The sequence below is a fragment of the Cavia porcellus genome, unplaced genomic scaffold (assembly GCF_034190915.1).
Source record: "Cavia porcellus strain 051 isolate PalLab524CR breed Dunkin Hartley unplaced genomic scaffold, mCavPor4.1 scaffold_31, whole genome shotgun sequence".
NCBI classification, from domain to species: Eukaryota; Metazoa; Chordata; class Mammalia; order Rodentia; family Caviidae; genus Cavia; species Cavia porcellus.
In genome coordinates this window covers 385,878-412,614 of record NW_026947514.1, presented here as the reverse complement: position 1 = coordinate 412,614, position 26,737 = coordinate 385,878, and the positions used below count along the sequence as shown (strand labels likewise).

General features: G+C 47.9%; 2 protein-coding genes and 1 long non-coding RNA gene across 13 annotated transcripts in view; 2 read left to right on the top strand and 1 right to left on the bottom strand.

Annotated features, from left to right (window-relative positions):
- Pacs2 (phosphofurin acidic cluster sorting protein 2) overlaps positions 1–3,860 on the top strand; it is a 54,795-nt gene extending 50,935 nt beyond the window's left edge. For 10 of the 11 annotated variants that reach the window (XM_063240766.1, XM_063240765.1, XM_063240768.1 and 7 more), the window contains 3 exons: positions 87–313; positions 595–708; positions 1,491–3,860. In XM_063240766.1, the coding sequence (XP_063096836.1) occupies positions 87–313; positions 595–708; positions 1,491–1,609 (460 nt within the window). In that variant the 3' untranslated portion in view covers positions 1,610–3,860. Of the gene's footprint in view, positions 1–86; positions 314–594; positions 709–1,490 lie in introns of those variants that run through there. The other variant, XM_063240772.1, reaches the window with a different exon arrangement.
- A 100-nt stretch (positions 3,861–3,960) lies between these two features.
- On the top strand, positions 3,961–24,955 carry Tex22 (testis expressed 22). Its single transcript, XM_063240782.1, has 4 exons — positions 3,961–4,168; positions 4,394–4,751; positions 21,044–21,154; positions 21,278–24,955. Exons 2-4 carry the CDS (start codon positions 4,551–4,553, stop codon positions 21,452–21,454), a joined length of 489 nt encoding a protein of 162 aa, XP_063096852.1. The 5' UTR covers positions 3,961–4,168; positions 4,394–4,550; the 3' UTR covers positions 21,455–24,955.
- On the bottom strand, positions 12,161–18,815 carry LOC134474123 (uncharacterized). The gene is made up of 2 exons (XR_010044747.1): positions 16,658–18,815; positions 12,161–13,464 (listed from the first exon to the last, which is right to left on the bottom strand). It is a non-coding gene; the product is annotated as an uncharacterized LOC134474123 (long non-coding RNA).
- Positions 24,956–26,737: the final 1,782 nt, after the last annotated feature.

Sequence of the window (26,737 nt, the reverse complement as noted above, 5' to 3'; positions counted from 1 at the left end):
CTGGCCACACCTTTGCCTATGATAGCAGTGCTGCCATCTCCAGAATAGCAGCTGTGGATGTGAGCACCTCCCTCTGCCTTTCACAGCCAAGGTGTCGGCGCTGAGTTCATGGGGCTCCAGGTGGACTACTGGACAGCAGCACCTCCTGCAGACAGGAAGAGGGATGCCGAGAAGAAGGACCTGCCCACCACCAAAAACACGCTCAAGTGCACTTTCCGGTCCCTCCAGGTCAGCAGGCTGCCCAGCAGTGGCGATGCCACGGCCACACCCACCATGTCCATGACTGTGGTCACCAAGGAGAAGAACAAGAAGGGTGAGGTGGGGGTTAGGCTGAGCAGGGCTGGACAGTGGGAGGGGGTGCCCCTTGGTGACTATTGGGGAGCGGGAGATGTCACCCACCAGCACACCTATGTGTGGTTCCCAGTAAACTCGAGGGGCCTAGAGTGGACGTCATAGTAGGGATTGGCAAAGCATGCTGGACAGCACAGCCTGCTTGGGCCTGGACATGGGCAACCCTTTTGTCCTGCTCGCCTTGAGGAGCTCTGGCCAGACCTGGGGGAGCAGTGGGACACAGTAGGGCCCTTTTCCTCCCAGTGATGTTTTTACCCAAGAAAACGAAAGACAAGGACGTGGAATCCAAAAGCCAGTGTATCGAGGGCATCAGCCGCCTGATCTGCACGGCCAAGCATCAGCAGAACATGCTGCGGGGTGAGCATGGCAGTGGGGCATTTGGGGGTCTGCTCTGTGACTTGCGGTCTCATTTGGTTCCATCTATAAAACAAAAGGGAGTGGAGGGGTGGTTCTTGGGGTGACTTAAATCTAGCACAAAACTACTTGTTTTGCTGCGAAACACACATTATCCATACTCAGCACACACTCCAATGAGGCTCACATTTGAGTGCATCAAATAGTTTTTCAAACTCAAGTAATTTTTTAATCCTTTCTGTGTTTTTCAAAAACTGGTTTGTACATTTCAAAAATATTTGACAGAGGGTTCTCCCAAGGAAATGATCTAGAGCTTGAAGCTCCTAGGTTTTCTCTTCTGTCAGCCAAATCTGATGGTCTCCAGATGGTAGTCATCCTGCTCTGGCCACAGCAACTTCCAGATGGAGGTGTTTCCAGTGGGTTTGCAGTACCCTGACCCCTAGGGGTAGGAGAGTTTGAACAGCAGCTTCTGGACGAGCTGCCAGAGGTTGGGGATTTAGCTCAGTGGTAAGCGCCTGCCTGGCAAGTATGAGGTCATGAGTTTGATTCCCAGTACCGAAATAATAATAATAATAATAACACATTGCATGAGCTGTTGATCAAAGTCCTCTGGTCCTTGGAGACCACACAGCAAAAAGGGCCTGGTGAGCAGGGCTCCCAGGCAGTCTGTACCTCCAACTTTGGGCTCCATGTGCTTCTAGCTCAAAGACAATGGTGGGCTGGGGGGAGGTTGGGGGGGGCTGGGGGGCTAGGGGGGCAGGCGGTCAGGCAGCCCTCTCCCACAGTCCTCATCGACGGCGTGGAGTGCAGTGATGTCAAGTTCTTCCAGCTGGCCGCGCAATGGTCCTCGCATGTGAAGCACTTCCCCATCTGCATCTTCGGACACTCTAAGGCCACCTTCTAGCCTCATTCAGAGAGGGGCATGCCACAGGACTGTGGAGAGGCCCACGTTTCCTTAACATTTCAGTTTACTACAAAGACAGATCCTTAAAAACACAAAGAAACAGTCTTAAGTACAAATGTGCTCGCAGCTGGAAACTTAAGGTCAGCTCCCTGCTGGATGCTGAGTAATTGCTCTGCTTATTAACCAGACATTTGGCCCAGCAAACACAAGGCTGTGGGGCCCAGGGAGGTTCATTCCAGCACAGGAGGCCCCAGACCCTACAGCAAGGAGGGTTCTGCCTGCATCATACCCTTTCCAGAAGCCAGGACACTGCGTCCTCCAGGAGCTCTGAGTCTGGTGGTGAGAGGTCATAGGTTGCAGGCTCACTCAGCTTCCTGGCAGAGGACACCCCAGATCCCAGCTCCACCCATTCGGGGCTCCCAATAAACTCTAGCCTCCAGGGAGAGGTTTTATAGTAGCATATCTTTCTAATGCTTTCAAATACACATTACCATATAGCTGCCAAACAGCTGTTGCTCTCCTGAAGTCCCCAGCAGGTCCTGTCCAACCTCATCCCCTCACTGGTCTGACACTGAGGCTGCCTTAGCCTGTCAGTCTCAGGGGTTCCCTGAAAATGTCCCAGTGTCCAAGTTGCTCTGCTGCACCATCCATCCACCCCCCAACTTGCCTGCTGTCCAGGAGTGTCCAGGACTGGTCATGTCGGTATCTAGGTTAAGATTCAAGGTTTGTGGTCAACTGATGAGCAGGTGCATATGTAGGACATTTAGCAACTATGTGGCCAGCAAAGGATCAAGCAGGCTGGCCTGTCACAGAGTCTAAGTACACCCACAGTGTTGGGACCCTCCTGGCCATACTCCTGAGAGCAGCATGTTGTATTAGGATCCTATCCTGGGGGACACCCTGCCCCCACCCACCCATGCCTCAGAATTGTCCATCTGACTGCCAGCCTCAGCAGGCTGACAGGGTAGGAGAAGCAGCTCAGTGCTCTTTTTCCAAAGTCCACACCTGGGGTCTCCTAGGAAAAGCCCCCTCCTTGGAAATGGTACCCCTGCCGTGAACAGGGGTGGCCCTCCCAGAAACTGTGGTCCTGGTGTTTTGAGAGCTACACAAGCTGTGCTCAGAAAACAGTGCCAAACTGTAGGACCGGTCAAGTCACAGAGGAGTCCCCATCTTGGGGAGAAAATGGCCCATTTCCTTACCTGTTACCTACCTGCTAGCCTGCTTCCTTCTCAGGTGGCTAAACAAACTCCATTTTGTCCAGTGTGTGGGGTGGGAGCTGGGGCTAGTGACTAGGTCGGGTTCTGTCCCATTGCCTTGAGTGCAAACTTTAGACAGCCTGAGAATGTCCTTCCCATGAACCCTGTGGCTCCCGCTTCACCTAGGACCAGATCCTGAGGCACTACTTAGCGGACAGCCTCTGCAAAGGGCCAGAAAGGGATCAGGCTAGCTCAGTGTCAAGTGCTGGAAACGTTGGCCTTTGGGTTTCAGAGCCTGTTTTACCTTTGTAACCAGTTTCTTCCTAAAAATCACCATTGGTAGGGATATAGCTTGGCTTTTTAGCCTGCAGGGCACAGGAGCTGCCCAGCTTCCTGCAGTGGGCAGCCCTTTCTTGGAGACCACCTCCCCGTGACTGGCCCCACAACCCCACTCTTGCTCAGGTAAGGAAAAGATGTGGGCAGAGCCCATCCCATGGCCAGGCCTGCAGAGTAAGAGCCCATCAGTCCTGCAGTGAGTGCTGTGTGGTCTCCACTACAGCAGGCCGTGTTAGGGAAATGTGCAGGTGGAAACCTGGGCCGCACGCCTCTCACTGCCTCAGTTTCCCATCAGTTAGAGGGATAGTCGCATTTTCCCTGCCTACCTCATGGAGCTGTTGTACGGATTCATGGAAAAGCACTTTGACCTCTGGAGGGGTGAGAAGCCAAAGCCATCTGACAGCTGATATGACCGCACAGTGGAGAGTGGGTGTAGGGATTCCCTGCTGGCAGCGGGCTGCTCTGCTCCACCAGTCACGGCGGGGCCAGGCAGGAGCCGCCCTTCCAGCCGCGTGCTCGTCAGTCCTGGCGCCGCGGCTGCCCGCCCTGCAGAAGGGCCGCGGGGCCGCCCCCTGCTCACAGTGACTGGTGTCTATGGTGTACGTGTTGCTAATTTTTTTTAACGAGAAGCAGGATTAATGTAAATAGCAGACGCTAATCTGTCCCATGGGGACGACTCTAAGGTGCTGAAGCGACATTAATAAACTGAGGGCACTCTTTCCGCTTCCTGTTCTGATTTCTCTCTGCCACAGCGCTGGGGATCCGGGTGGGTGAGCGCAACGGACCGGAAGCGTTGGGCGGGGCATTGAGCGGAAGTTCCGAGGGGGCTCCGCCCCCCGGGCCGCCGAGGACTCTGCGCCGCCTGCACTTTCTGTTTTAAGTAGCCTGCATGCTCCCGTCGCGGATCCCATAGGCTTCGCGCTTCGCCTTGTCGCGTCCCACAGACCCCGCTCTGTACCACACCCCCACGAACTCCGCCCCTCTATCGCCGACCCTTCTCCATTCCGGGGGCCCCCTCCCCGCCTCCGTGAGTCCCCCCGGGCCCTCCTTAGCTCCCTAGTTGTACCCGCCGGCCGAGCCACCTCGGACGTGGATAAGGAGAGCTGGGGGCCCAGGTCATAGGTGTAATGTGGTTGGAGGCGAGATCACAGGAGGGAGGCGGCTGAGGACTGGCGCCCTGGAGCGGGAACCCGGGATCCTAGACAGTGTCCGTGGGAGATCATGCAAAGTTGATAAGGTCGTGTATTGGCAGGACTGGGGCAGAGAAAGGCAGCTTCAGCTTCCACCTGGAGTGCAAGAGCCGTGGGAGCAGATCACTCGGAGACCCCCCGTGGGGCAAGGATCTGGTCGGGCTGGAAGGTGACCTCAGCAGAGAGCTTTACCTTGCTGCCCCCGTGCTATCCTGCTCCATGGCATCCCCCACCAAGGTGCAGATCCACCCGCAGAGAGCAGAAATGGACAGCAGGCAGCTGTGTCCCCCGGGGAGGACCTGGCAGTCGCAGCACCCCGAGGAGTGCAGGCGGGCTCCTCACCCACATAGCCCAGTAGCGGCCTGGGGCCAGCCTAGCACCCAGAGCAGCGCTCAGCAAGGACTTCAGACACAAGACTGGGTAAGCTAAAGGTTCCTTTGGAAGTCTAGGGTAGGGGGCCTGGTTTTCCAGCATAGAGAAGGGGCCCTTAAGGCCCAAGAGAGACCTGAAGGGTACTATGACGAAGGGTAAGGGGCTCTCTCCCCATCGCTGATAGGCAGCTAGGTAGTTCACACCTCTTTTGCTCCTCCTTGCTGGGCACAGCGGAGCAGCCACCTGAGGCCAGGCACAAAACAAATCTGTCTCATCCCTCACCAGAGTCTTGTCAGTACCCAGTGCCCCACCCCAGAGCCCAGAGCAGAGAAGGTGTCTTGGAGGGGCAGAGAGAATGAGTTCCCCACAGCAGACAGTACCCTCCTGACCAGGCAGGCAGCTGTCACTGAAATACATGGCTGCACTGCCTGTAACAATGCCAGGCTGGAAGCAAATCTCCTGTCCCCCTCGCTGGACAGCAAGCAGTGAATGTAGTTTATACATAGTAGTAGTGGACAGAGTCTAAGTACACCCACAGTGGGTGGGGGACAGGAACAGTTGTACAGAACTGGAGACATGCCATAAGCAGAGGAAGCCAGACCACCTGTGTGGTTCTATCTAGGGAGGGAGTTCCAGCCCAGCCAGATAGACTAGGCTGTGAGCAGACACGTATACAAGAGGCTTCTGATGCTGTAGACAGGCTACTATAGGGAGCCTGATGGGCCATGCACTGCCGTGTCTGTGTTTGCATATGTGCTCACTAGGTCAGAGGTAAAGGGAATAGAAGCCAGCTTCGAGTTGTGTGGCTATGTTGTGCCCTCCTACGTGTATCCGCTAGGACCTAAGATCCCTGAGGGTGGCCAGTGCAACAACCAGCCTAAAGATGCCTCAGCTTTTGTGAGGCCAACACTGTGTGACAGGCATTCTACATCACTGGCGCTGGCCTGGCCACCTGGTGAGGACTGCTTGGGAGGAGGATGGAGTGGTGGGGAAGAGCCACAAAGCCTTCTGGCAGAAGAGGCAGGGATATGAGGAGACACTAGGTCTATATTAGGTTCCTGCCCAAGGACAGGGAGTTGCTGCAGTGCCTGTGACACCCTGGTCCCTCTTTGGGATTGGCTTCTGTGCAGCGCTCCTGGGCCTCTTCCTGTCTGTGTTCTCTGGCCCTGCTGCTGGTCGTGGCCCTGAGGGATGCCCACGCTGCAGTCTCTGACTTTGTTCTGCAAGGTGTCTTGTCTCTGTTGCTCAGGTATAAAGTGCTTTTCTTCTGGGTCTTCCTACAACTTTCTCCCTCTCAATTGTTACCTCCTCAGAGTACCCTTGCTCATCTATTGTAAGCCCTTTGTCCCTACCCCCTCCAAGTCTGAGCCCCCAGAGCCATCTCTGCTGTACTTGATATGGGCCCCAGGGCCACACACAGCTGGACATGTGTTCACAGAAGACAGAAACCTTGGGCTGAGGCCAGAGGCCAACAAGACCACCTCAGCAGAGGGTCCCCAGCTATCTATCCCAGAGCAGTGGGCAGAGCTCCAAACATGGCACTCCTGCCTCCTGATAATCTGGCAATGTGACTGCAGAGGGCTTGAAGGGAGATGGGAGCCACAATACAGAAAACAGAGAGGACTTGGGGTGGGAGGCAGCAGAAGCAGGACAGCTCCCTTCACCGGTATGGTGAATGAGTAGCCGAGAAGCACTGATACCATGAAGCCCACCCCCCTTGATGACTGTGACTATCCTGGTCAGTCTGGAAGTGGGATCCATGCATGGTCCAAGGATTCATAAGGAAGGGACAGGCATCAGTAGTTCAGCACTCTCGGGAGGCCCAGAGGCCGAGACACGATCGTTGCAAGTTTGAGACCAGCCTGGGCTACATAGCAAGATCTTGTCTCAAAAAGACAAGAAAGTCCATATAGATACAATAGCAGGCTCAAGCAGATTAGTGATGAAGGTCTGCTTACATTGGACAGCAGGAATAACATTAGGAAATATGTAAAGGAACTTTGAAACACTGCAGAAGAGTCAAGAGACCTGACCAACGGGAAGAGACATTGCATTCATGAAGAGGAATGCTTGCCAGCATAGAATTCTATATATCACCATAAAAATGCTAAACACTTATTTCCTCTTTCAAGCCCACAAACCAGACAAAGTTTCTATGGAAAAATAAGAACATCCAGCATAGCTTCAACCCAACAGAGAGGAATTTGTGTCACAAAGCTTCGATTGCCACAGTTATGAAAACTAAGGTGGTATAAAAATCTAGATAGAAAAGACTAAATGGTCACTGTTTACAGAAATATATTGTCCACCTACAAAATCTCAAGTCAGTTTAAAAATATACACACACAAACAAAAGAGTAATTATGTGGTTACCATTTGAAACTTACTAGTTTCAACACTAAAAATAAGCAACCAGAAAATGCAATGGGAAAGGTTCCCATTTACTGTAGCAACATGACACATGAAATCCCTAAAATTAAATCTTTTTATGCCAGAGCAGTGGTGCTCATCTATATTCCCAGCTACTTGGATGGCTGAGACAGCAGGACTGAGTCTGTCACTAAACTGCCCAAGCTGGGCTTGAACTTGTGATCTTCTTGGGATTACAGGTGTGTGCTACCACAGCTGGCTATATTTAATCTTTTTTAACTTAATGTTTTATTTATTTTTTTGAGACAAAGTCTCACTGTGTAGTCCAGGCTGGCCTTGAACTCACAGCAATCTTCCTGCCCTAGCCTTCTGGGATGACAGGTATGTACCCCTATACCTAACTTTTATTAAATGTTTTAAACCTGCCAAGTTCCCCAAAATAATTCAGTGCAATACATATTAAATTTTGTTCATGAATCGGGGGCTGGGGATTTAGCTCAGTGGCATAAGCACCTACCTTGCAAGCAGGTGGTCATGAGTTTGATCCCTGGTACCAATAAAAATGAAAAAGACAAAAAAAAAATTTTTTTCATGAATCTTGAAAACTTTACTCAGAATGCACATAGTGTTTCTGTCTTTTGCTACATAGCAAAGTGCCTGCAAAACTTAGCACTTAAGACAATAATAAATATTTTTGCCTCTGTTTCTGTAGGCCAGGAATTTGGGAGCTGCTTAGCTAGGTGGCTTTCGTTTGCAACCCTGTCTGTCAGGACATTACAATCATGATATAAGCCCAAGCCACAGTAATCCGAAAGCTTGAGTGTGGCCAGAGGCTGCTTTCATGGTGGCTCCCTCCAAGGGTGGTTGGGAGTCCATGGATCTTCCCTGTGTGGGTTACAGCCTGGCAGCCCCCACTGCCACCCCCAGAGCATAGAGCAAAGTGGAAGCCACTGTGGCGTTTAGACTCCATTTTACTCACAATACCATTTGATTACATTGGTCCTAGTGCTTCCTATGGAAGGGGCAGTACAGGGTATGATTCTTAGGAGGGCAGAAGGGCAGGCTCCTGCGAGGAGGCTGGCTGTCACAGACAGTGAATCAGACTAGTCCTGAGGCCCAGCAGAACCCAAGCAGAGTAGATGAGATGGTATACCTACAGCCACCATAGGAAAGCTGCCAGCGTCCCAGAGACAAAACCTGAGAAGCAGCTGAGCAGAAAGGCAGAGACCCTTCAAAGGAGCAGCAGAGAGACTGACAGCTGCCTTTTGGCATCCAGGGAACTTGTTACAAAGGATGACATGCATATGCTGAGAGAAAATAATGAACAGCTTTTGATTTATACCCAGCAAAACTATCTTGTACAAGAAGGCAAAATAAGTAAAATTATAAACAACAAAGTTTCCTGTTGCAGACTGTCACCACCATCCTGTGGATAGATATCAAAGAGCAGCAAAGTGATACCAGCCTGAAGTACACAATGAATGAACACTTGTAATCCTAATACTGTGGGAGGCTCAAGCAGAAGGATCACAAGTTTGAGGCTATCCTGGGGCAACTTAGTGACCTTGTTTCTAAGAGAAAGAAAAAAGAACTGGGACATACCTCATTAGGAAGAAAAAAGTAGGTGGGCAAATTGAAACTAGCACTGATGGGCAGCAGCAGTCCCTGGCAATCCTCATAGAAATCCAAGATGCGGGGCTGGGGGTTTAGCTCAGCGGCGTAAGCACCTGCCTTGCAAGCAGGCGGTCGTGAGTTCGATCCCTGGTACCAATAAAAATGAAAAAGACCAAAAAAAAAAAAAAAAGAAAGAAAAAAAGAAATCCAGGATGCGATTGGGACAGACATGAGGTGGACCTGCGATGGAGCCACAGGGCTTGGAGCCCCTGATATCACTTGAGAGCAGGATGGAGATGTCTGTCAGTGTGAGGCCCTGATGAATTTGCCTACATACTGTGCTTGCATCAGAGAACAGAGTCTACGGCCTTACCACCCTGAATGTGCTTGAATTCATCTAAACTCGGAAGCTAAGAAGGGTCCTGCCTGGTTAGTACTTGGATGAGAGAGAACAGAAGGAGACATGTCCCAACAAGAAGGGAGGACAGTATAAAAATAACTCACAGTAGAGCCAGAAAAATCCAAGAGAGGGAAGAGAAACATAAAACAACAAAACAGATGCATCAGATAGATGTGATTACTGATGTAATTTAATTCAATAAATGAAAACAGAGTAAAAGACACTATCAGAATGGACTAAAGACCTGCTTCAGCAGTACAGTGTGGATGTGGGTGAGTGGAAACAGGTGTATTCCAGCTCACAGCCTTGAAGATGTGCTGCGAACAGCCTCACATCTGTTCATACTGTTTTAGTGTCCAATGCAGAAAACTTAACATCAAAATTGTGGACCCTCTCACTGTACTCAATGGCAAGAATGGGTCTGTCAGATATTTCTTTTCTTTTCTTTCTTTCTTTCTTTTTTTTTTTTTTTTTTTTTTTTTTTTTTTTTTTTTTTTTTTTTTTTGGTGCCAGGGATCAAACGTACAACCTTGTGCTTGGCAGGTAGGCACTTATGCCAATGAGCTAAATCCCCAGTCCTAGATAGACATTCTTGAGTGAAGGAAGCAAGCTGTAGAATAATCCATGTTGTGTGTTACCTTGTTTACTCAGTTCAAAAACATGCAAAAGTAAATAATGTATTTCTAATGTATTCATTATATAACTTGGAAAAAATAAAGATGCTTTCAAGTCTTATGTAATGAAAAAAGATGGTACAATGATTTTGAAAATAGAGCAAAGTCTTGTCTACTGTAAGCCCTAACAATTAAAATTATGTAGTGGTAGGTCAGCCACAATCTAGGACAAATAGTTCAGAAGTCAACCCATGTTATTCTGGAGATTTAATTTTGCTTAGCATGGAATTCAAACTAGCAGGAAACATTTTTCAATAGATGGTATTGGGGATGACAAGCTCTCCATTTACAAGGTGATAGGGTACAGCCCCGCCCTACACTACCTGTACACAGCGTTAAACCCAAACAGCCGAAGCCTGGAGAGAGTGCGTATGAGCCAGGTTTAAAATCCCAGAAGCAAAAGATAGTTAAAGTAGTTATACAACTGATTTCTCTGAGCTCATTGAAGTCAAAGGTTTGTGCCAGTATTATTTGGACAATCAAATGCAAATGTCTTGTGCTTTGAGACTGACTTGAATATAACAATATGCAGTGTATATACCACTGTTACCACCTAATGGTTGTTGTGTTTCAAACTTTTGGTTTCTTTCTTTTTAAAATAAAGTTAAAGGGGCTGGGGATTTAGCTCAGCAGCATAAGCGCCTGCCTTGCAAGCAGACAGTCGTGAGTTCGATCCCTGGTACCGATAAAAACGAAAAAGACAAAAAATAAATAAATAAAATAAAATAAAATAAAGTTAAAAAAAAAAAAACAAACAAACCAAGAGCCAGGAATGGTGGTACCTGCCTATAATTGCAGCACTTAGGAGGCTGAGGCAAGAGGATTGCCACAAGTTCAAGCCTAGTCCAGACTTCAGAGCAAGACTGTCTCAGCAAAACCAAAAGTAAATAAATAAATAAATAATCCTGAATGAGGAATGCATGTCTTAGGTCAAATATAAAATCCTTAAAAGAAAAGCCTGGCATATTTTTAAAGTGTACAATCAAGAACACACAGATAGGGACTGGGGATTTAGCTCAGGGGCTGGGGACTTAGCTCAGTGGCATAAGTACCTGCCTTGCAAGCAGGCGGTCGTGAGTTCGATCCTTGGTACTGATAAAAATGAAAAAAGACAAAAAGACAAAAAAAAAAACACAGATGGCGAGATGTGGTAGTGTATTCCTATAATCTCAGCACTCGGGAGACTGAGGCAGGAGGATTGCTGTGATTTCAATGCCAGCCTGACACTGTACAGTGAAACCCTGTCTCAGACAAAGAAAAAGAAAAAAGCCCCACACAGATATTAAAAGACAGTCTATGAGAAAACACTTTTTTTTTTTTTTTTATCAGTACTGGGGATCAAACTCACGAACATGCGCTTGCAAGGCAGGCGCACTTGTGCCGCTGAGCTAAATCCCCAGCCCCTAAAACACTTGTAGTATTTGTGATGTTCACATATTTACCAACCAGGATCTATGAAGAGATGCTTGAGAGCAATGACAAAAGTGCTTTAAAAACTGAGCAGAGGGAGTGGATTCAGCTCAGTGGCACAGCACTTGTGCAGCGTGCACCAGGCCATCTGTGATCTCAGTGTGGTGGGGGAGGATAGAAAAATGGATAAAGACGGGGTAGTGGAATATGCCTGTAATCCTAGCCCTGGAGGCTGAGGCAGGAGGATCACCAGGCCAGCCTGGGCTACTATAATGAGTTCAAAGCTAACCTGGCTAGACAGGGAGATCCTATCCCATAAAAAGAGGAAAAGAAATGAGTAAAATCTGCGTTCCCTAAGAAGACACTAAAGGGTCACCAAACATGAAAGAGTTGACAAAAATGATAATGATAATATATGGGGCTGGGGGTTTAGCTCAGTGGTGTAAGCACCTGCCTGGCAAGCACCAGGTCATGAGTTCGATCCCCAGTACTAAAAAAAAAAAAAAAAAAAAAAAAAAAAGATGAGTATATGTGAAGTTGGTAAATGAAAGAGTAATTCTGTTTCACTGATATTTCAAAGAACTCATTTGTGATCATTGTCCAGTATTTTTTCTTAGTCTTTTATAATTCCATCTTTAAACTTCCATGAATGTCTTTTGTTCCTTTCTCAAATAAGTTGTTTTGTCTGTTTGAGGTTTTTTTTCCTAATGATGAATTTAAAGCTATTGAACATCTTTGGAGCTTTGGCTATCCCTCATGGGTTTTGATATCCTGCTCTCATTGTTCATTTTTGGATAAATTTGTATTTCGGTCTTGATTTTCTTTTTCACTCAGGAGTAGATTAGAAACTGGGGATGTGACTCAGTGGTAGAGCTCTTGTCTTGCATGTATGAAGTCCCGCGTTCCAACCCCAGCACCACACACACCAAAGGTAGCTTAGAAGTGTTAGGGCCGACGCCGCAGGGAAAGAGACCCCAAGGACTCAACTCTTGGTGAGGAAAAAAAGTTTATTTCCATGCGCATGGGGTCCCTCAGGCAAACAAGTGCAGAGGGGCCCCGAGGGGAATTTGTGTAGGGTTTTTAAAGGTACATGTAGGAGGCAAGCAAGTTTACAGAAGCAAATCGCATTGGTTAATTTTGAGCGGCGCAGGACCTGGCTAATGCTGATTTGAGGGTCTGGGGCTGAGTAACCATGGAGACCGAGGGTCTTGGGTTGACCTTAGAGTGCCAGGTGCTCCCTGGTCCTGTTTATATAGTACATTCTTTTTGGCCCTGCTCTGACTATCTCCTGGGAAAGGTTTAGGGAGTGAAGCACTCTTTACTGCTCTGTTCTGAGAGCTCCGGGGAGTTAGGGAGTCAACCCTTTCATTCCCTGCTCTGGGGAGTTAGGGAGTTAACCCTTTCATTCCCCGCTCTGGGGAGTTAGGGAGTTAACCCTTTCATTCTCCGCTCTGGGGAGGGGGTTGTAGCAGGGGGGTCGACTCTCACATTCCCCCCTTTTATTTCTCCAATGACTTTTAATCCTAAAAGTCCTGTATAGGTAAGGGGTCATATTGTTGACGTAGCACCATAACTTTTACCTGAGAGATCTGAGCCCTTACAAACCGGGTTACTCGGTTAATGAGGCAAGGGGCTATAGCCATGACTATAATGAATCCGGCCAGGGGTCTCAATAAAGGGAGGATATAGGGCAGAATTGATTCTCGGAAAGAGAACACTTTGGCTTTATTTGAAGGGGGCTCTTGAGATCTGATTTTCTATCTCAACTTTTTTATTGTATCTTTTACAATCCCAGTATGATCAGTGTAAAAACAACATTTTTTTTTTAAGTGCGGCGCAGAGACCCCCCTTTTTTTTTTTTTTTTTTTTAAAACAAAAGATCTTTAACAATTGGTTTTTTTTTGCTTACAGGGGGACCAAAGCCGCCATGTAAGGTCGGCATTAATGTTATTAAAATCAAAACAAGCAAGCTAAAACAGTTAGTCAATTTTTAACTTTAAGGGTTACCAGTCTGTTGTGTAGTCCACTGAGTATGTCCCTCGTTGTCTGCTGTTTCCAGTGGCTTTACATGAGTGTAGTGAATCCGCGCAGTTTTTCCTGCTACCTTGATGGCAGTGGGGGTACTGAGCACCACGGTGAAAGGTCTTTCTCAGCGGGGTTTAAGGGAGTCACGGTGGTGACATCGAACCAAGACTGGAGTCCTTGAGGCCTTGGTCTCTGAAGGCAGGTCCAAGTGTTTTTGTCTAAACAGCTGGTGGATCCAGGCCAACACAGGTTGGAGTGTCTGTAGGGACTTAAGATTTTGATTAGTAATTTCAGCTAATTTGTCTTCTGACAATCTTGGAACCAATGGCGGGGGCCTCCCAAACATGGCTTTAAAGGGGGAAATTTTAGAAACATATGGGGTATATCTAGCTCTTAACAGTGCAAAGGGAAGAAGGCTCATCCAATTATTGCCAGTTTTTGAAGACAGCTTAGCTAAAATGTCCTTGAGACTTTGGTTCATACGTTTTATTTGCCCTGAGCTTTGTGGCTGATAGGCACAGTGGAGTTTTAATTAATCTTTAATGTCTGGGCTAACTTTTGGGTGACTCGGGCTATGAAAGCCAGGCCATTATCGGACCCCATTGATAGTGGGAGGCCAAATCAAGGTATGATCTCATGTAATAGCCTTTTAACTACCACTAAGGCTGACTCAGACTTAGTAGGGAAAGCCTCTACCTAGCCAGTAAAAATGTTTATTAATACCAAGAGATAGCAGTGTCCCTGTAAATTAAGTTTTACCATGTCCATGAAGTTTATTTTCTAATGTTCTCCTGGAACAATTTTTTGATGTCGGGTGGTCTCCAACGCAGAGCTCTTGGCTGAGTTGACTAACAAACACTGTGGGCATCTGGAGCTCGAAGAGGTGGTCAGTTTGTAGAGTTTTGGAATAAAATACTGAGTTCTGAACAATTCTGTAAGGTGAAACAGCTCCCATCCTAGTGCCTCCAGTAACAGTACTTGTTTATCAGGTAACTGGTATTAGCCCCTTGGGGTGGGAGACTTTATTCCAAGTTGAGATGTCAACTGTAGGTCTTTTTTTTTTTGTGTAGACTAGTTCTGACAAGGTCAGAGGACTAGTATCAGAGCAGTTACTTTCTTGGTTGACCCCTCTGATGTGGTTGTTATTTTTTATCTCTGGTTGGGTGAGCCTTGTAAGGAATAGCAACCCATTGAGGCAGCCAGACAGCTGCCAGCAAATCTAGAATCTGTGGAGCATTTTTAGATGGCTTCCCCGTATATGTACAGTAGCAAAGGGATGTCTTCAGTAAAAAAAATGTTTACCCTCTTTTCCGTGGCTAGTTTTAGCCTCTCAGTCAAAGCAACAAGCTCTGCCTTTTGGGCAGAAGTGCCAGGCTCTACCCGCTTAACCCAGAGTACCTCCTTTTCGGTGGTCACTGCTGCCCCGGCCACTCGTTTGTCGTTTTGGATGAAGCTGTTTTCATCGAACAGTTGTTGGCATTTCCCAAAAGCTGGTCAGTAAGATCAGCCTGTAGGTTCTGCTGCAGTTCGAGGATGTCAGCACACTCATGGAGAGGTGTCCTTTGTTCCTCCGGATCATCATCAGGCATAAGGGTGGCTGGGTTTAAAGCTGAAGAAGTCTTGAATATCATTAACTCTGGGTCTAGAAGCAGGGCTTGACAGTAGAATTCTGGCATTTGAGAGCCCTTTTTTTTTTTTTTTTTTTTTTTTTTTAGGGGGGGTTTTGATAAGAGTCTCTAAACTGTGAGAGGTTACCACAGAAATCACTTGCCCAAAGCGAGTTTTTTTTTGTCTCCTTAAGTAACATTGTCACAGTAGCTAGTATTCTAAGGCAGGGGGCCATACTCCTGTCACTGGATCAAGTCTTTTGGAGAGGTAGGCTATAGGCCTCTTTTAAGGGCCAATGTCCTGAGTTAGGACTCTTTTGGCAATGTCCCTGAGTTTATCTATGAACAAGATGAAAGGCTTGGTAACGTCAGGGAGTCCCAGGGCTGGGTCCTCTGTCAAGGCCCGCTTGAGCTGTTGGAAGGCCTGTTTACATTTATCAGTCCAGTTCAGTGAATTTTGAGTTTCTCCCTTATGGGAGTCATATAGAGGCAAGCTTTTCAGTAAAATTTAGCCTACAGTATCCAACTGCCCCCAGAAAGTCTCGTCTGTTTTTTAAAAGTTTTTTCTCATAGAGCAATTTTAACATCTTGGCTATCTTTTTGTAAATTTTTCAGTTCTCAAAGACCTTTTTGTGCTATCTCTATTAACTGGCTGAGGGGCATTTTCTTAAACCTCTCAAACCTTTGTAATTTTTGTCTAACATGTGGGGCCGACTGAGTTACAAAGAGAACAACTGGCAATATTGGGAAACCTCCTTACCTCTGGATGTCCAGTCAGGGTGGCACAAAAGGAGAACATGGTTTTGGCATTCCGGATCAGAGAGCCGGCTTCATCTGGATGGCACACTGTTTTTTTGTCCAAGGGTGTCACGTGACAGGCCATTATTTTATTAAAATTATATTTTTAACAAAAAGGGCTTTTTCATAGGTAACAAAATTGTGCTGTATAATCTCCCAGATGTTTACAGCGCATGTAAGAACTTGTATCTTATTTTTAATATCACCTATAATCTCATTTTAATGAAAACATTTTGCAGCAAAGTACAATCTTATGTATACTTTTACCAAAACTGATCTAATACTGTCAAATTCTGAACACATTTACTTTTTGTCAAACCTGTTATTTGTAGTACTATAAACCAAGACAAATAAAATTCACATCCTCTTGAGCCTTCTACAACTTACAATAATACCTCTCAAACTAAGCTTTAATCTTTTTCTACATTCTGGCATAGCCAGACACCTTTACTTGAAGACCACTCTCTTTGTCCCTCTTTTTACTATTACCAGTCAATTACCTTTTTTTCTCATTTCTCAGACAACATCAAAACTCTCAACAAAACCCTTGAAGTCACCTTCTAGTAGCCCAGAACATACTTATTTTATGTCTTTTTACCACATAAAAATGTTGTATTTTAAAAACAAAACTGTAACCTTTTAACTGGCTCAAATATAGTACCGCCTGGTTTTTACTTGGCAAAGTTGACATGACTCTTAACAACCATAGATATACATATATATGTGTACATGTTTACATTTTCACCAGAGAGAAAAAATACTCCTTTTAAAAGGCATGCCGAGGTTGCAAGCAATCAATTGAAGTCTTACATATTAAACAAGGTGCCACAACATTAAAGACACAAACAAAGGGAGCTTCTTGCATAGTTTGGTCAGCTAAAGGAAATAATTTTTCTTATCATGAACCTTGAATCTAATAAGCCATATGGATCCTGCAACAGAAATGGGCAACAAGCCCCTAAGTTAGTAACAAGTTTAAACAGGCAACCAAGGAGAGGGCGGAGGAAGGAAGGGTTTTACCCACGGTGGGGGCTTCTCCCTGAGGTCTTGCCATACCAAGATGTAGGTGACCCAGTCGGGGTGGCTCTCTCGTCCAGGGCGGAAGATGATGTTCTTAACTGCTAAGATGAGGGGAAGGTGGAAAGTCCCCTCTGGTGGCCAATCCACGGAGAATGTGGGCCACTCAGACGAGCAGAAAGTCTGCCATTTACTTTTTTAACCTGAAAGGAGAGATTGTGAGCCCTCTCTCGAACCTCCGACCAATGGTCGAGGGTGAGGGACAATGGGGACGATGTCATTTGTCCCATGGTGTTCTGAAGACAAAGAGTGGTTAGCGTACGCGCGACACAACAAATAACTGATCACAACAGTCACAACACACAGGACAAACAGGCCGGCCACCTCACTCTCACGCATTAGTTTCACATCAAACGAGTCACCTTAGGGGGTGCCTCCAGATTGGCCCGGACGGACCACAGATTGGGAATGAAATTCCCCAGATTGGCCCAGACGGACCACAGATTGGGAATGAAATTCCCCAAACGAGTCACCTCAGAGGGTGTCTCCGAATTGGCCCTGACGGACCACAGATTGGGCCCCAAACCGATAGGAAAATCCTATCGCAGACGGTGAGTCACGGAAAACCGTGTGGGGCGTCCCCCGATCACCCAAGAACAGAGAACAGATAACAAAAACAGGTAACAAAAATTGCCCCTAGACCGGAGCCGTTTGGCTCGGGGCGTAAAATACCGGTAGATTGATCCTCAGAGTAAAAATAAGAAGCGACCGGTCGTACTCACCCACCGCAGAGCCGTTGAGGTCACCTTCCATGAGACGTGCTATCTCGCTGGGGCCTCCAAGATGTTAGGGCCGACGCCGCAGGGAAAGAGACCCCAAGGACTCAACTCTTGGTGAGGAAAAAAAGTTTATTTCCATGCGCATGGGGTCCCTCAGGCAAACAAGTGCAGAGGGGCCCCGAGGGGAATTTGTGTAGGGTTTTTAAAGGTACATGTAGGAGGCAAGCAAGTTTACAGAAGCAAATCGCATTGGTTAATTTTGAGCGGCGCAGGACCTGGCTAATGCTGATTTGAGGGTCTGGGGCTGAGTAACCATGGAGACCGAGGGTCTTGGGTTGACCTTAGAGTGCCAGGTGCTCCCTGGTCCTGTTTATATAGTACATTCTTTTTGGCCCTGCTCTGACTATCTCCTGGGAAAGGTTTAGGGAGTGAAGCACTCTTTACTGCTCTGTTCTGAGAGCTCCGGGGAGTTAGGGAGTCAACCCTTTCATTCCCTGCTCTGGGGAGTTAGGGAGTTAACCCTTTCATTCCCCGCTCTGGGGAGTTAGGGAGTTAACCCTTTCATTCTCCGCTCTGGGGAGGGGGTTGTAGCAGGGGGGTCGACTCTCACAGAAGGATGTTTGGGAATGTCCACGTCAATGAGTGTTTTATCCTTTTGTAATTTCTAATTGCGTTACTTTTTGGTCACAATTAGTTATGGGTTTGGGGCTCTCTTGTGCATGGGAGAATCTATTTTATTTATGCCTTAGATCATGGCCACTTTGGGTAAATTTCCAATTTGCCGGTTAAAAACATGGGAGGCTAAGGCAGGAGAATCCTTAAAGACCAGCTGGGCCTGCAAAGTGAGCTCAAGGGCAGCCTGAGCCGCATAGTGAAACGCTGTCTCAAACATACACAAAAAAGAGCTGGAGATTTAGCTCAAACAGCCTAAGCGCCTGCCTTGTAAGTATGCAATCATGAGTTCGATCCCTGGTACAAAAAAGAAAAAAGAACATGGACTCTCTGGGTTACAAAGTCTAAGCGTGTTCTTTCATGTTTATTAGATCTTGTTTATTAATTACCTAAACCTTTAATTTTTTTACTTGTATTAAAATGCTCACATAGAGCTGCAATCCTGAAGCCCCTCCCCCTTTTTGCTGACTGTTCTCAGAGGTGTTTCCACTGAATGCACAGCCAGGGGTGGTGGCTACTCCTATAATCTAGCTCCTGACAGACAGACACAGGAGGATCACAAGTTCAAAGCAAACGAGGGCGATGGAAACCCTGTCTCGAAGCCATAAATAAAAGCGGGATGGGGGTATAACTCAGTGATAGAGTGCGCTGGGTTTTGTTTTGTTTTTTCTTTTTTACCCCGGTACCGGGGATCAAACTCAAACTCACGACTGCCTGCATGCAAGGCAGGTGCTTATGCCGCTGAGCTAAATCCCCAGCCCCGAGTTCGCTGGATTTGATCCTCAGTACTGCAAAAGAAGAAAAGAAAGAAAGAAAACAAAAAGAAGGAATGTTCGCATGTGCTTGGCCTGCTCTCCCGCGCCTCAGTTTCAGGTGCTGAGGCAGCTTCACTGCCCGCCAGAGCCGGAGGACCCAGCAACATCTGCCCCAACATGTGCTCCTCTCCCCGCCTCCTGAGGTGGTTGTAGTGTACACCTCTGTGGATCGCCAGTCCCAACCTTGGCCGTGGAGTGACAACCAAGGCAAACCTACGGTGGGATGATAAATTTCCTTTCTCGTGTGGCCTTTTGTTTTGGGGAGAGGTTTGGTACCAGAGATTGAACTCACAACCTTGCACTTACCAGGCAGGCACTTATGCCACTGAGCTAAATCCCCAGCCCTGTGTGGCCTTTTGTTTTTTCTTGGATGGAAAAGTCTATGGTGCCTTTTCTTCCCTCACTTCCTCCTTCTTTTCTGTTTATTATTATCTTTTCCAAACTTTCTGACCATATGTGACTCTCCTCTTATAGATAGCCACACATACCAGGTCTCCTGGAACTCTTTCCTTGGCAGCAGCCCTCTGGCCGCCATGGCCTTTCTGCCCCAGCTGACCTGGCTGCCTTCAGGGCATTGTACAACTCTACTCTCTCTTTGTCTCAGTACCACCTATTTCCTGGGACTTTGGTTTTTTTATTTCTCTATTTACTCCCAGAGCACAGCGTCTAGCAGCTTAATCCAGAAGAGTTTACAGAATATTAATGTTTTTGAGACTTTAAAGACTTTATAAACCAGGGATTTAGCTCAGCAGTATAAGCACCTGCCCAGTGAGCATGAGGTCGTGAGTGAATTTGATCCCCAGTACCAAAAAAAAAAAAAAAATTTTATAGTGTACACAGGCCTGTAATCCCAGCACTTGGGAGGCTGAGGCAGGCTACAAAGTGAGTTCAAGGCCAACCTGAATTAGAGCGAGACCCTGCTTCCAAAAAACTCCAAATAAATAAATAAATAAAGACTATACAGACATAAAAATATATCTATCTCCATACTAAAACAATGCTTGGGATGGAGCCCAGGTCTTGTGTATGCTCTGGCATTGAGCTACATCTACAACCCTTGTTCAGTAGTGCTAAGCATAGCCACATTATTCAGCCTGCTATGGTAGGTGCTAGATTCCTGTAATCCCAGCACTCTGGGAGACTAAAGCAGGAAGATTATAAGTTTGAGCCCTTTCTAGGCAACACAGACACTCAGCAAGACACTGTCTCAGCTCAGCATGAAGGCCCTGGGTTCAATCCTCGGTGCTTGAGGGGGGAGGGATATACATACATACATACATATATATATATATATATATATATATATATACATATATATATAATGTATACATGCATATATATATAAAGTGTATATGTCTTCACATTGTTGTGAAACAAACTTCTAGGATTTCTAATCTTGTAAATTGAAGCTCTGCCCCCTTAAGCAGCTCTGGGCTTGACAGTGCTGTGCAGCAGTCAGTAACTGTCACAGTCTCTAGGACTTCATGCCGGTGGGATCCTGTCACTTGCACTCTTTAGTGAGTGTTTGTCTCATTGAGCATCTCGTCCTGTGGGTCATCTGCGGCCCTTCATCCACTCGTCTTGAGTGTCCACAGGCTGATGGCTGTGAACTGTGCTGCTGGAGACCGTGTATGCGTGAATCCATCAGCTTCTCTGCTTGCGGGGGTTCTGGGTGCATCCCAGGAAATGGGATTGCTGATCACAAGATGATTCTGTTTTCTAACTTGAGTAAAGGAGGACTTCAGGTGCAGTTTGTCTCATCAGCTGTTTTTTTCCTTTTCTTTTTTTGGTATGCGGATAGAACTTAGGACCTCGCATGTGCCACGCAGCCTTCTGTTTTTAACACAGTACCCCTCTTTCCTTCCCCAAGGTACCGGGCAATCTGAAGGATTCTTACAGCACACCTGGGAAGTGCCCTGCTTCCTCCCCATCCCAGCTGAGGTCTCCAGTGCCTGCCCCTGGTCCTCCTCCATGTGCGCCTGCTCTTTTGTTGTTTGTAACCCATGAGTGTTATCTTGTTTAGCCTTAATCTCTTTATGATCATTTTTGAGGGAGCTTGGTGAGGAGGGACCTGTGGTCCCACCCAAACTAGCTGTTCCTCTGGCCTGGCCTGTGGCCCCTGGGCATAGCCTGCGCACTGTCCTGCTCTGTCTTCACAGGTGTACGAGCCCCGGGTGCGCCAACGCGCTGGCCACCGCTGGAGTCTCAGCATCGAGGAGCGCAGGCAGCTGGCGATGCGGCGCATAGAGCTGCAGGACAAGCACTGCGAGGTGCGCTTTGAGGGCAGCGCTCTGGCGCCACAGACTGGGGCAGCGAGTGGGGATGTGGGGTTGGGTCCCCTCTCTCCCTCCCCTCTGGCCCTCGCCCGACCCTGACGCCACGGTGGCCTACAGGACATCACACAGGTAGTGGCCAAACTGGTGTCTGAGGATGTGGACAAGGACGTGCTCCTCCCCCAACCACCGAATTCTTCTGCTTCCAACAACGCCTTCTGTGACTTCCTGGCCCGGAGCGCACCCTTCTGGCAGAACACAGCTTTTCAGGCCCGATCTAGGTTGCCCCGTTCTTAAGAGCCTGTTCAGCCCAGAGTGTCCTGTAGCATCTTTCTTTGACCTTCTGCACTCGATGTCCCACAAGGGAGTGTGGCCCACCCATGGAGGGCAAACAGACCCCCTGGGACCTCGTCGAGGGGTGTTGGGAGAAGAGGAAAGGAAAGCCAGGTTGGGCAGCTCTGTACTGGCTGAAGAATCACCTAAGCTAACTAGACCATGGCTGTTCATCCATCCGTGGGAGTGTACTGGTGACAAGCGCTAATGGACACCTGGTGTTGGTCCATGCCGTCAACTGCCCTGCCCATCAGGCACTGCTCTGGAGGCCCGGGAATGTGGTGTAGTAGGTGGAGGGTCCAGAGAGGAGAGAGGCCCTCCAAAGGAGGCTTCCTGGAGTAGGAGGGGCTGAGCACCTCTGGGGCTAGAGGAGGACAAGGGCTGAGAAGGCCTTGGATACAAAGGGTCTGAAGCAGCCAAGAGATGCTGGCTGTAGAAGTGCTCTAGTGGCCTGGTCTTAGGCTCCCACTGATTTTGTCCCCTGATTGTGGAGCCTGCAGAGGGTTCGGAGCTGGATGAATGCAGGCTGCATTTTGGGAGATCATGGTGGGGGGCACTGGGAGGAAGGGAAGGAGAGAGGTGACCCCATCCCTTGGCATGGGGAAAAGTACCCTGGCCACAGGGACTGAGTAGGTGGTCCCATTTGGTTCTCTGTGTGGTGGTAGAGACTGGCAAGCTTTGGGCTGAGAGGAGGTGATTGATCATAGCCCCCAGTAGGAGTCCAGCCTTTCAGCTACCTTGACCTTGCATATCCAGCAAGCTGGCAGTACTGTTCCTGAGCTGCTGCTGAGATACAGACCTGACCATGCTGGTACTTGCTGCTCCTGGACTCTGGGTCCCTAGGCCAACTCAAATCCTCGGCTCTTGCCTCTTTCCCCTTTGTACTGTGGGACTGAAATTCTCTCCTCCAGGAGATCTGCCTGGATTATCTAGGTGGGCATCCTTCCCTGGTTCAGTCTGGAGTTTCTGAGTGCAATTTTGTCTACCACACATTTGTCTACCACAAATGCAGGGGTCCTCTGCATTTGTAAGACCTCCACAGTTGGGGAGGACAGGCCATGGAGCCACAGGGTCCTGGGAAACATCCTGACTCCTCCTCCTCCCAAGTTCTCTGACAGGATGGGGGCATGCTGTGCTTGAGTTCAGGCAGGCCCTCGATAGGCAGGAAGGTGCACGTAGTCCTGTCTCAGTGCAGGGTAAGTGCTACTGTCAGGGGTCACATTGTAATAGTGCATGCTGTGCAGTTTTTGTTCTGAGTGACTTAGAAGGAGTCGTACCCCTTTTTTGTTTGTTTATTTTTGTTTTTGTTGTTCTGTTTTTGTGTTTTGCTTTTTTGCAACAGGGTCTCACTATGTAGTTCAGGTTGGCTTTGAACTCACTAAGTGGCCCAGGCTAACTGTGAATTTAATATGATCCTCTTGCTTGGCCTCCCAAGTGCTGGGATTATAGGAGTATGCTGATATATCCAGGTCCACTGTTATTTTTGCTCCTGACGAGGGACTGATTGGCCTCTTCTATAGTTCTGGCCTGGCCAGAGTCTGCTTAGGCTGCAACCAGAAGGTAGGATACTGGGACCACTAGCCCTGTCCTTTCCAGAGGGTTCCCTGTATACAGTTACCTTCATAGCCACACTGGGGTCTTAAGGCTGAGGCCCAGAGCCAGCCATGTCTATGTGCTTCTTCCTGGTTGTTAGTGTGGCTACAGGAATTGTGGTTCAGCATGGAGTGAGAGGGTACAAATGCCTTTCAGTGGGGACCAACACAGAACACATGACCCTCTCCAGTAGCACATGGTGCTGGGACAGGTGACAGTGCCTGGAGACAGTTTGGTTGCCACAATCCAGTTGCTTCTGTAACAAACTGCAATGTTTGTTTGTTTTGGTACCAGGGATCGAACTCATGACCTTACGCTTGCCAGGCAGGTGCTTACACCGCTGAGCTAAATCCACAGCCCAATGTTTAGTATTTTAAACCAACAGAGATTCATTACCTAGGTTCAGTAGAATTCCCTGACTGGTCTGGCATGAAGACGTGGGCAGGGCTCTAGGGAGGAACGGCCCTTGCTTTCTCCATCTTACCTGCTTGGTACCTGTACTTCCTGCCCTGATTCTCTCCTGCCTTCTTCTCCCATGGTTAAGGATCCTATGACAACACTGTTCACCCAGATAGCCTGGATAAACTGCTTTAAGATCAAGTAGTTACTGAATGTAAGTCCCCTCTGTACTGTCACTTAGTGTGTCACAGGCTCTTTAGGGTGAGAGCAGTGGGGAAAGTACTCCCACAGGAAGCTGTTAGCATCTAGTAGGTAGAAACTGGAGATGCTGCCCATACCACTATGCATGGGATGGCTCCCTACAACCACAAGTGGTCAGCTCTCCTGTCCATGGCCCAGCGTAAAAACCTTGCAGTAGAGGAAGCTTTTGGAAGGCCAGTAGCCCATGTAGGGGGACCTGTTTGGGGTAGCTAGAGGTCCACAGCATAGTCTTGGGAGGGTTGTGCCAAGGTCTTGGAGTACTGGAGTCAGAGGGAGGCTGGAAGGGCTGTCTTGTGTGAGGGAAGGAACCTGGGGATTGGTCTGGGTCCTGCCAAAGTTCCCAGCATAAATGTGACTAGGACAAACCCTCAGCCACTACAAGTAGACCCTTCCCCAAGACCTTGATTCTAGGCTCCCTTCATTTCTGCTTGGCCACCAGGTCAGTCCTGGCCCCTTCTCAGGATCACAGGGCCCTGTCGCCAGGAAGGTGCCCCCTCTGTGGAAGCACCAGCCACTCCCTGCTCCTGGTCCAGGCTAAGCAGAGCTCAGGACCTGACAGTGCACTGACACAGCCCATCCCTACCCCCCTACCTCCTGCCCAAGCCTGGTGAGGGAAACTTTATTTAAGCCCCAAGGCCACAGTACTTGGGCAGGTGGTGCCCTTCCTGAGGAGAGCTTTACTTGACCTTGGTGCAGGTGGTTGGTGTGGCCATACTGCAATTGACAGCATGGGGATGTGGGCAAGCATAGCACTTGCGGCAGATCATCTTGTCACAGTTGTTCTTCTGGGTGAACTACTTTTGGGACAGCTTAATAATCCCTCCTCATAAGGCTGGGGATTTAGCTCAGCAGCATAAGCATCTGCCTTGCAAGTAGGCGGTTGTGAGTTCGATCCCCGGTACCGATTAAAAAAAAAAAAAATCCCACCTCACAGGTGAAGCCCTAACTGCATGGTGGACTCTTTTTGGGTGCTGTAGACAGAGTCTGGCTGTCCTCTGTCTCTTTGCTAGCAAAATCAGATGCTGCCAGTCAGGTGGATGCTCTCCTTGTCTTGGATATTGGCTTTGACTTTCTTGATGGTGTCACTGAGCTCAACTTTGAGGGCGATGGTCTTCCCTATTAGGGTCTTCATGAAGATCTGCATCTCTGCGTCTGCCACTCGACTACCTCAATAAAGAGAAAGAGCTGGCCACAAGGCTCTGTGAGGCCCAACACTGTCCTCTGGTTACTGTAGCTCAGACTGGGAGCACGTAAACTGGGTCCCTGAAGCAGAAGGGGGTTGTGCTGTGGCAGCAGGGCAGCCACAGATCCTGCTCTGTGCAGGACCAACAGGGGTGCCTGGGAGATGTATTTTGAAGCCTCACTGAGTGCTGCCGTACAATGCACACACAGTGCACACACTGTCATTAGAAGAAATGGCTTCTTTGGCTTTGCGTAAATACTTGCTCATGAGTAAACAATACAACAAGGAATATGGCTTCAAACCTCGCCATGTCTAACCCATGAAGTGACTCCCGTTCAGGCGGAGGCCCCTGCAGCCATTTTCAGGTATGTGAGGGAAAGATGAATACTTGGAAAAACAGAAAAAGATAGAGCTACCACCTACACTTTTATTTATTTATTTATTTATATTTTTTGAGACAGTGTTTCACTATGTAGTCCAAACTGGTCTTGAGCTCACTATGTAGCCCAGGCTGGCCACAAACTTGCAGCAATCCTCCTCCCTCAGTGTCCAGAGTGCTGGGATTACAGATATGTGTCACCATGCCTGATATTACCTACACATTTAGAAATAAGTTTTTTATCAGCTAAACATGATGGTATATATCTATAACTTCAGCACCCAGAAGGCTGGGGCAGGAGGATCACCATGAGTTGGAGGCCAGTCTGGGCTACACAGTACTTCAACTCAGCTTGAATTACAGTGAGACCCTGTCTCAAAAACAAAGCAAAACACAAGTTTTTAGAAAAACTTGCTGAAATCAGATGACTACTTCTCCCTCCTCGTATGTGCACGTACACATGTGTAGTGGAGCTAAAACCCAGGGCCTCTGCTGAACTACATCCCCCATCCAGATGGTCACGTTCAGTTGTGTAGGCTGGGGTGAATTTTTGACCCTCCTGCCTCTTACTCCCAGAGGCCTGGGATTCCAGGCATGTGCCACCATACCTGGTTCTCTCAAGTTTAAAAGATTCTCCTAAGGCCAGGCATAGCAGCATATCCCTATAATCCCAGCACCTAGGAGGCTGAGAAAGGAAGATCATTGCAAGTTTCAGGTCAGTCTGGGCTACATAGTTAGTTCAAGGCCAGCCTGAACTATATAGGGACACTGTCTTGAAAGAAAGAAAAAATTCTAAGAAGCAGGATTATGACTGAGGCAGTCTGGACCATTTAGTGATCAGTAAGACCCTATCTCAAAAAATAACAAAGGGCTGGGTGCTAGGGGATGTTGCTCAGTGTAAAGGTTCTGGGTTCAATCCCTAGTATGAGTATGGCCAAAAATAAAAATTCTCTTACACTTAGTTTTCGACATTATAGGAACACTAGGAGATAGTGTCATTTGTTCTTCAGTAGCATGCTACAATTTAGGCAGGAGGATTGCTGGCTTTGCTGATGAGGGCCAGGTAGGGACCCAGATTGCCTCTGCTAGCTCTACTGTTTCATGTGCACAACAGTGTGTGTGTGTGTGTGTGTGTGTGTGTGTGTGTGTGTGTGTGTGTAATACTAGGGATTGAACTAAACTATATCCCAACCTTCTGTTTTAGGCAAGGTCTCACCAAATTGTTCAGGCTAGCCTAGATCCTGGCTCTGCCTTCTATGTACTGGGCTCACAGCCTGTGCCACCAGTCCCCAAAAGATTCCAGAACATTTTCATCCTATGTTGAGGCTTTTAGCTTCTCTTACCATGAGCTTGCTGTTGGGGCTTGGGTCACCCAAATTCTTTGCTTTTATTTTTATCATTATTGGCTGGACTTAAGGCCGGGTTTTAAATG